Here is a 10,226-nt window from a genome sequence, read left to right as displayed (position 1 = left end):
ATGGTCAGGAGTGTTGGGAAGATTTGATGAAGGACTTGACAATGAGACAAGGGTGCGTCAGGCACCCCCAAATGCTCCTCAATTTGAAGATGAAGAAGATGGTTATTTATTGTCGGCTGACCGCAATGAAGAAAGACAAAAACAGCTTTTTGAGGATTTTGTTTCCTCGCGTCAAACTTATGATGTGTTTCTGTAAGGTCGATCTCTCTAGTCGACCTTCACTGATTCTGAGGGCACACGGCCGAAGCCAGACGAAAGTAGCACCTGAGTATGATTTCTGAAAAGGCCTATAAAACACCGAACAATCAATAAGAAAAGCTACTAGTAGAGAGAAGGAGGAAAAGGGTTCCTCCTGAGGGAGTCATACCTATAAAACACCGAACAATCAATAAGAAAAGCTACTAGTAGAGAGAAGGAGGAAAAGGGTTCCTCAAGAGAAGAAACCAAAAAGGAAAGAGGATGGACAATCTATATAAGAAACACTACACTCTACTCTGTAACCCCATAGTCTATATGTAACTAACTCGTACCCCATACTCTTCCTTACACCCCCCCCAACTAAAACAAAAGTCCCCCTAAAGACTTCCTCCACTATTCCCAAATTCAAAAGTAAACAAAACAGAACATAGAACAAAACAAAATTGAAGAAATAATCAAAAGAAGAAACTAAATTAACGTGAGATAAAAGAAATTAAAATTGAAACAGAAAATAAAAAATTAAAAATTGAAACAGAAATAAAAGAAAGGAAAGAAAAGGAAACCATTGATAACTAAATCCGTAAATCCTGGCATTTGAAGAATCGTCGAATCCCCGCGCCGCGTCACGTCCTGAAAAGAGCAAGGTCGAAGATTATGTGCTCACAGGCGTGGCCAAGGTGTTGTTGCGAAAATGGGAGGTGGTAGAACCCCGCGGCGGTGCATACTTAAGGAAGGAACTTACTTGCACAGGGTAGTCCTTCGCCCCACTCAACAGTTATCCACCAACTCATCTGTCTGATACTTCTTCAGCTTCGAGATATGGAAGATGTCGTGAGATTTATCGTTGGCCGAAAGTCGTAATCGGACATCTCTCCCTCCATTAATGACCTCCAGCACCTTGTACGGACCATCAAATCTCGCTCTCAACTTTGCCACCTTCCCCCCCACTTGCGCGCTTCGATGTGTGCTGTCTACCAACACCTGATCCCCTACTTCCAACTTCAAGTCGCCCCCCCTTCTTTTGTTGTACTGTACCGCCTGTTCAACCCTCGAGACCCAAAGCTTATCTCGACAACGGGCCCAGTCAGCCTGTCGAGACATCACCCACTTCTCAACGTCCCGACTGCTCGATGCTCTCGATGACGGGATTGGAAAAAGTCGCGGCTGATGACCTAGTACGAAATACATGGGCGAAACCCCCGTCGCCGAATTGACTGCCGAATTGATGGCAAATTCGACTGAAGGTAAGGACTCTAACCAACGTCCCTGACGGCCTTGAGTTGAAAATCGTAGAATTTGACCCAAGGTTTTGTTCGTACGCTCAGAACGGCCGTCCGCTTGAGGATGATACGCGGTGGTTATATTGATACTAATACCCAACAGGCAATGGAGTTCTTTCCAGAACTTAGAGACCCATATCTTGTCACGGTCACCCAGCATCTCATCCGGAGCTCCAAAAAGCGATAACCAAGAACCGTAAAGGCGACGAGCCGTCTTTTCCGCCGAGTCCTTCTGATTCGTAGGTATCAAGCGTACAAACCCGGTAAGTCGACAGGTACAAGACAGTAGCATATCGTAACCTGAAACCTTAGGTAGAGGTCCCACAAAGTCCAGCGCTATACTACTCATCGGCCGTTTGGGTAGATCCGTGGTCTGCGCTCGTCCTGGCAAAAGAGTAGTTCGCGCTTTGTTCCTTTGACACTCATCACAACGCCTGACCCACCTCTCAACCTCATCACTCAATCCCGGCCAGAAAAACTCTTCTTTCAAACGATGGTAAGTCTTGAGGTTTCCTAAATGGCCTACTGCTTGATGTGCCGATTTCACTAAAGCAGTCCTCAACTCCCCGTTCACTGGGACCACAACCCTATCATCCATCAACATCAAGTCATCTTCCCATCTACAGTTCGCCCGGAGTGGTAAGGTTTTTGCTAGCTTGATACAAAATGGGTCCGTCTTATACCCCTCCGTAATAGTTTGACGAGTTTCAGCATCCAGCGCGGGTCGAGATTCAGTCAAGGCCGCTGTATCAATGCGCGATAGCGCATCCGCAACTGAATTGTCTGCACCTTGTAGATATTTAAAATCTAGATCAAATTGTGATAATATTTCTAACCAGCGTGCTTGTCTGCGACTGAGATTTCGTTGTTTCAGCAAATATGTTAAAGAATGATGATCCGTCATTACATTAATCTTTAAACCTAGAAGGAGAAGTCGCCACTTATTAAGAGCGTGCACGACAGCCAATAACTCCTGCTCATGTACAGGGTAATTACGTTCTGCGCCCGTCATGGTTCGACCATCATAAGCAACCGGGGAAGCGGTTTCCCAATTGTGACCTTGAATAGCATCGGTGAAAAGCCAAACCGGCTCCTCAGAGTCGTAATCTAAGTTTCGGAGGACCGGCAAGGTGGTGATCATGCGTTTGATGTTGTTAAAAGTGTCCTCTTCTTTTACTGTCCACTTGAAGTCCTCTGGTTTGCGCTTAGAACTAGTCAACGGCGTCAATGTGCTAACATATTTAGATAATCCTTCGATAAACTTCTTCATCCACTGCACGGTCCCTAAGAATTCTTTGAGTTGCTTTGGATTCTTAGGAGACCGCCAGTTCGCCACCTTCTCTACTTTTTCCTCATCAGCCATGATGCCTTCGTCTCCAATCACATGTTTGAGAAATTTGATCTGTCGGCGGAAAAGTTGGGTCTTCTTAATGCCACAGTAGAGTCTAGCTGCTCGAAGACGTTTCAAGACTTCTCGTAAGTGATACTCATGCTCCTCCACCGTCTGAGAAAAGACCACGATATCATCCAGATACACGACACAAACCTTATTCACCAAATCCCCCAAGGCCTCCTCGCAACGACGTTGTTGTGTCGCCGGCGCATTAGTTAGCCCCATAGGCATCACAACCCACTCGTACAGACCCCACGGAGTCTTAATGGCAGTCAGTGGTATGTCTTTTTCCTCCATCCTTGTTTGAAAAAACGCGTTGATTTGATCCAGAGACGAGTAGATCTTACCCGATGCGACAAGCCTCACCGCTTCATTGGGATTCGGTAAGGGTCCCCGGTCTTTCACAGTGTATTTGTTCAGGGTCCTGTAATCACAGATGAGGCGAGGAAGGGCTGTCGGGTCTTTCTTCGGTATGATCATCGATGGTGACGCATAAGGACTCGAAGATTTCCGAAGTCAACCGGCATCGATATGCTGATTGATCAGTTTTTTCCACGCGTCAAGGTGTTTCCGTGGGTACCCGTATTGTTTGTCGTTAATTTGAATATCAGGCTGGGTGAGAATGATACGATGACGAATCCTACTAGATTCGGCTTGCAACTCAGTTGGGAAAATTTCTTCAGCATCATCATCCATTTCATACACCGCTGGCAACTCATCAGGGAAAAGGTCCTCAAATTCTTTTAACATAGCTACTTCTTTCATGCTAAATTCATGTACTTCATTCACTTTCTCCAAATTCTGCAACACTGTATTCACCAATACATCTCTCTTCTTTTTCAACTCCTCAGTTTTTCTCTTCTCATCAATCACACACTGTTCAAAAAATTCGTAACTGTTCTTTTCATTGCGCAGCAGCCGTCGGGACAAGGATACAGTAAGATGATGTTTAGAAAGGAAAGGCGCCCCTAAAATCACATCATATTCTCCCCCAAGCGGCGCTATCTTGAAAGCTGTCGCCCCAAACGTAAAGGAGGGAAGAGGAGCCTTGACGTGAGCAAAGGTGAACTCCTTCAAAACAAAAGGTGTCGGTTCTGAAAGGATCGCAGGACGTACCGTGATTGGTACCGGCAAAGGCCGTCGAATGAGGTGTAGCTGGTCAACCGCGTGTTCCGAGAGGAGGTTCGTCCCTGCACCGGTATCAATTAGAACACGAAGGGGTACCCCGTTCAAAAGCCAGCTCATAATCAGGGTCTTGCCATACATAGATCAATCAGGAGAAGCTTCGTACTCAGCCGCCTCCACAACATCGTCATCGGCTGGCCCGTTCAAGTGGTTGATCAATTGCTCGTAAGCAGCTAGATCTGCACGTCCCAGGTCAGGAAAGTTACCCGTCGCCGCAACATCCACCGAACTTTGACCCGTTTCCACAGTCGCCACGTCCACACGACGAGATGGTCTCGCACCACCTGTCGGCACTGCAGGTTTAGATGGTGGGATAGGTGCGCCACCCTTGGCGGATGGATAGGGTGGTGCTCGCGGGAACTCCATAGGAACGGAAAAAAACGTAGCACTAGGTCTCGCTTCGCAACCTCCCAACCACTTGTTGCACGAGGTTTTGCAGCGAGGACATAAGCCGATGGATCGCATGTAAGCGCCAAAACGGACATTACGGGCTTGAAGCTCTTCAGGCGACAGAGGAGGACGGTTGGCGTTCGAAGCCGCCAGATTAACCGAGTGAGTCGATCTAGGATGAACAACTGGTGTAGTACCCGCTGCAGTCGAGGAGGGTCCCGCCGTCGATTGTGATCGGCCAGTGTTCCGCCCGTCAATTGATTGGGCAAGGAGCCAAATGGAACCGAGTCAATCCTCGAAGACAGGGAACGAGAAGCGCTTCGTTAGAGGGTCCAGGCTGTTCTTCACGACGCGCTCCATCTTGATCCACGCCTTAAACGTCCCTGATGTCCCTCCCACTACCGCCTCAGCCAAACTCTCATCACTACAGTCATCAACCCCAATTTCCTCTTGAATCATCCTAGCCCGTCCACAATAAGCTGTTACCGACTCATTCCCCTTCATGGCTAATTCACGTAAGCGCTCCTTAGCCGCTTCATCCCAACCAACCGGCAACACCACACCTTGCATCTCCAACATCACAGACTCCCACGTCTTACCCTCAAAGTTGCGTTCCGATCGCCGGCACCAAGACGAAGCCGGGTCATTTGCCAGGACCATCGGGAGTATACGAAACCGATCTTCCGGTCGATCAATTTGTTTGACACGGAAGGTGGTCTCCATCTGGTATTGCCACATGTGAAAGGCGGCAACATCGCCAAATTTGCCCTTATATTGGGGCCAGTCAGTAGCACGGAACTTCGACAAATCGGCAGGAGCCGGAGCCACAGAGACCGGGGTATCAGCGACCGAAGGCAAGGAAGGCGGAATATTGAAAAGATTCTGTCGTCCTACCGCCGGTGTCGAGGTGAATATTTGTGGGGTCGCCTCATGACCCACTCCCGGGCTGGGTTGCTGAGTAGAAGATCCCCCTCGGGCAGTGACATTACCCTCACGAGATTCGTCCTGAGGCCTCTGACTTTGCAAGAAGTTCTGCAAGAGGCTACGAACTTCGCTAATCTCTGTTCGAAGACCAGCGTTGTCTGAACGTAGTCCATCGTTATCAAGTTTTATTCGAGCCAACTCCGCACTCACATCAAACTCGGGAGGTTGGGAAGTAGACTGTCGATTCGCCATATTCAGAATGGTCTCCTCCCCCGAACTGATGAAGGAGGAATGCGGGTCGAAGTTTCCAGGGATGCTGTGGCGAGGATGGCGCAAATTCGAGGCTGGATGATTAACCTGCCTATCGACCGCAAGCGAATCTTCCGAAAGTTGATCCAGGGAAAGACCGTCAGATGGTAGCGGCCAGTTCGCCGTGATCACAGGGTAGCCGTTAGGATTCGGTGGGCTAACAATAGAATCCCACTGTTGTACTATCAAAGGTGTCGAACCCGTAGATTCGACCAAGGGTAAGAGTGGCGGAGCTGAGGTAGGTCTAATAGGAGTGCAAGATATCGGAGCCGGAACACCACGAGATGGGAACAGGATGCGTTCTGGGTTATCGACTGGAGGTATTGGATCTCCTGGCTTTCGACGTGTTGTTCGATTAAAACCCAGACGATTATCAGACATAGACAGGACAGCAGGTGAGACTGGGCAGGATACTGGAAGTGCGGGGTAACTGGTTTTAAGTTCAGGTGTCAGGCTAAAGCAGGTAATAGAAATAATAAAAAAAAGGAGAATCGAGTGTTCAAAAAAATTTTGAATTGAATTGAGTGGTTTAAGGTTTAATTGAATAGTGGCGCAATAGATTGAGTTCGAGAATCGATCGACGCCTTCGAACTCGGAGGTGTACTTTAAAAAAGTGTAAGGTCGATCTCTCTAGTCGACCTTCACTGATTCTGAGGGCACACGGCCGAAGCCAGACGAAAGTAGCACCTGAGTATGATTTCTTAAAAGGCCTATAAAACACCAAACAATCAATAAGAAAAGCTACTAGTAGAGAGAAGGAGGAAAAGGGTTCCTCCTGAGGGAGTCATACCTATAAAACACCGAACAATCAATAAGAAAAGCTACTAGTAGAGAGAAGGAGGAAAAGGGTTCCTCAAGAGAAGAAACCAAAAAGGAAAGAGGATGGACAATCTATATAAGAAACACTACACTCTACTCTGTAACCCCATAGTCTATATGTAACTAACTCGTACCCATACTCTTCCTTACAGTTGCCTTTGTGTGTCTTATACAAATATCATCAATCAAAATATATCAGTCACTATTTTGGAATGGATATCATCTGTTTCAAAAAATCGAACACAAGATAATTTGAAACAAACAAGAACATCAATCACATTGCATTTTCAAAGCCATTTGTAACTTATTTTTCTGAGTATCAAATCAAATATCTGAGACATCTTTTAAAAACTAATGACATCAAACAAAAACTGAGATGAGTGAGAACACAATTTGAAAGATATTCAATCATAAAACAAACATGATTTTTCGACTTTCAATGAATAATTTTACAAAGAACTTATATGATTATAAATCATAATCTTTAATACTTTGATTATAGTTTGTTTGGACCTAATTGCACAACTCCCTCAAATATCAGCTAAAAAGTTGAATAAATAAAGTACATGAAATAACACTCACACTGCAATAATTTAACTACGAGCTACGAGTTGAGGCAACTATTCCTGCAGCAGCTCTGGCAGCACTCACCGCCTCGTCAAGGGTAAGAGAATTATCTTTCATCAACATGCTGATTAATCGTGCATGTCCTACAGTCTGTTGCTGTTCCAAATCGGCCCGCTTTGCTTGCATTTCAAGCTCATGATGATCTCTCTTGACACCCAGATCAAATTCATTTAATTCAAGCTTCTTCTTTTCATTATTTAACACCACCTCGGCCGTTTCAAGTTCAATTTTTGCTTTTTGCTTTTCTTGTGATTCGTCTAAGACCGGTTTTGGTGCTTGAGGGAACATAGTAGCTAAGTTATCAGCTATGTTGCACATTCGATCAAACTTCATTTCGTGCATTGAAATGAAGTCTTCCTCCTTGATCTCATTATTAGGTTCAACTGATTCAGAGCCACGGAAAGACCGGTTTCTAGGTTCGACTGATGCAGAGCCACGACCACCACGAGTGACTTTTTGGGTTTGAACGAGGTCCTGAATTTGCGAAGCAGAACCCTTTTTGTAACGCTTGCCAATACTAGATTGCGCAGTGGATTGCACTAAAGAAATCTTTGAAGCAGTTTGTTCCAGAGGTGTTGAACTAGTAAGTTGGTGTCGATATGGTGTTTGCGTCAAGGCTAAAGATGGGCTGCGAGATCGATCACCTTCATCGTCATCAAACATCTCCCTGAGTTTTTCCATTAAACCATCTGAATCAATCTGGCAAGTGTCATCATGAACGATGTTTGAGTTGAGCGAGTGTTCTAAAGGGATACGATCTTGACGATCTTGGTAAGCCAAATTTGAGTTAGGTGAGTGCTCTAAAGGATCACGTTCGTCTTCATGATTGTAACTATGATGATCTTCATCTTCAGTGTCGTGAGGTAAGTTGTGTGCAACCAAAAGCCGAGTGTTGCCGTGTCGAGTCGCAAAAATTGGCTCCAGCTCAAAGTAGTACTTGCATTCTTTCAAAATAGGACCTAGTAGTTGAGTAATCATGATGACGAGTAAAGTAAATCAAAGTGAGAAGAGATGAGCAAAGTGAATCAAAGAGAAAAGAGTAAGACTACATTTACCAAAAGCTACCATCTTTTCACGGACCCACTTGGGGCTATCATCATCCCATTCATGTTTTCTTTTTAGTTCCAAAGCAGCATCACAGACTCCACCTCCTGTACCCGTACGAAGCCCGTTTGCTGCTTGCCATTGGACCTCCAATTTCTCAACCTGAAGCCCAAAACGAGCCATAGATGATCAGTTCAACTCATATTTTATCAAGATATGATAAAAGATAACCAACAAACTTACTTTTGATTGAATAGCATGCGGATTTTGCCAGGTAATGCCATTATCAATCAAGTACTGTTCGATTTCTTCTGCCACATCTCTCTTATACGAGCCTTTGTATTTGAATCTATGAAAATTGTCCTCTTCGGTGAGCCAGTTGAGTAAGAAGTACATGGAACTTTTCCCATCACCGTTATCATCATGAGCCCAGTGAATTGTGGTCCTTTGCTTGACTTGTGAATCACCTTCACCTTCTTCTTTTTTGTTTGATTTTTTTTGTTTGAAGTTGATTTGGTTGAAGTTTTTTTGGGCGGATTTTTTTTGGGCGGAGTTTTTTTGGGCGGAGTTTTTTTGGGCGGAGTTTTTTTGGGCGGAGTTTTTTTGGGCGATTTTTTTTTCTTTGGTTTCGATTTGCGAGGGGTTGCGGCAGTTGAGTTTTTTTGTTTGTTGCAAGGCATGTTTCGTTTTGATGGAGGCAGAGAAGGTGAAACACCTGTTTGAGCAAGTTGAATTACGCCGGCAAGGACGTGACCAAGCGTTGAAGGATCAATTTGGAGTTGAGGCTGTGTCAAAGGGTTTTCAACATCCGGCTCGGAGGATGAATTGATAGTATGGATGGACTCGGATGGGAGTTCTGAATCGGAAGGCATACTGATGTGGTTGATGTGGTTGAAGTTAATGTGGAGATTGAGGGAGGTGTTTGTGTAGTATGTGGGGAAAGGGGAAGGTGAGTGATGGGGACGTGGGATGTGGGGGCGAGGCAGAGCTCTGGGGCTGTTGGGGCTGTTGGGTAAAAACTGGGAAGAAAAATCCCGGTTTTAACTTTGTATCCCATAATTATATTCAGGGAATCTCTGATAACAAGCAATAAATTGTGGGCCCAGTTTACCATTGTTTTTTTGGCTGCATTACATATACTTTAGTGTTGTTTATGTCCTGAAGGGTGGAACCATGTTTCTACAACTACTAGTACTGATATGATCTTTTCTAAGATATCACTATTCCATATCTCTTGAAAAAATTGGTCTTGGGGTAGTGTTTCAAAGAAGTGCACAGAACAATCTAGCAATGTGGGATATATCTGGCACCGTGTCCAGGTAGCGTTCGCTTGTTGACGAGCGCGCACCACTTCCCTTTCTGCCTCAAAGGGAGTTGGTGTGCGCTTGTTGACAAGCAAACCCTACACAGACACAGTGTGGCAGATTTCTTCTGGTAAACCTGATTGTATGCAGCTTGATATTGTGATACAGAATTTCTTCAAAACAATCTCCCATCAAGGCTTGTGATTTTTGGCCAAGCCTCACTTATTTGCATAGACAGATGTGCAATGACTTTTGGATCCCGGTAGTAATATGTACATCTCACAGAACACGAGTGCCAAGATATGGCTTTTTCAATTTTCTTTGAGAAACACTTGCAAGAATATTCAGATACAGTCCAAAAACATCAGCCAAATATCCTCTACTATCTTGAAGAATTTTCTCTGTAAACCTTGTTTATTCATGTAGAAATATGCACAATTTCTGGAGTATCCTGACGGTACTATCCACACCCACAGGGGGAAAAATAGAAGCTCTCATAGATGTGAGCAGATAAAGTTTGGAGGTTTCTCCAAGATTGTTTCCAGTTTGTTTCCAATTTTCTTCCAATTTTCCTCCAGTTTTCTTTCAGCTCATCATCTGATCAAATGGTCAGCATGGCCTGAGCAGATGGGTTAGGCCTTCCTCAGGCTTTATCCCCTAGCCAAGAAGCCTGAGGGAGGGCTAGCTCATCTGCTCAGGTCATGTTGGGCCCTCCAATGCTCAGCCTGCACAGTCAAGTGACCAAATGGATGA

General features: G+C 45.2%; 2 protein-coding genes across 2 annotated transcripts; both read right to left on the bottom strand.

Moving 5' to 3' along the window:
- Window positions 1-4,734: 4,734 nt before the first annotated feature.
- Window positions 4,735-6,060, bottom strand: MELLADRAFT_70209 (uncharacterized protein; the record flags this gene model as incomplete). Its single annotated transcript, XM_007419561.1, has 1 exon — window positions 4,735-6,060. The coding sequence occupies one exon, from the start codon at window positions 6,058-6,060 to the stop codon at window positions 4,735-4,737; it is 1,326 nt and encodes a 441-aa protein (XP_007419623.1).
- A 1,035-nt stretch (window positions 6,061-7,095) lies between these two features.
- MELLADRAFT_87939 (uncharacterized protein) lies at window positions 7,096-8,352 on the bottom strand (the record flags this gene model as incomplete). Its single annotated transcript, XM_007419560.1, has 2 exons — window positions 7,096-8,084; window positions 8,175-8,352. 2 exons carry the CDS (start codon window positions 8,350-8,352, stop codon window positions 7,096-7,098), a joined length of 1,167 nt encoding a protein of 388 aa, XP_007419622.1.
- Between the last annotated feature and the right edge of the window lie 1,874 nt (window positions 8,353-10,226).

The sequence above is a fragment of the Melampsora larici-populina genome (assembly GCF_000204055.1).
Source record: "Melampsora larici-populina 98AG31 unplaced genomic scaffold MELLAscaffold_248, whole genome shotgun sequence".
NCBI classification, from domain to species: Eukaryota; Fungi; Basidiomycota; class Pucciniomycetes; order Pucciniales; family Melampsoraceae; genus Melampsora; species Melampsora laricis-populina.
This window is presented reverse-complemented; position numbering and strand designations above follow the sequence as displayed.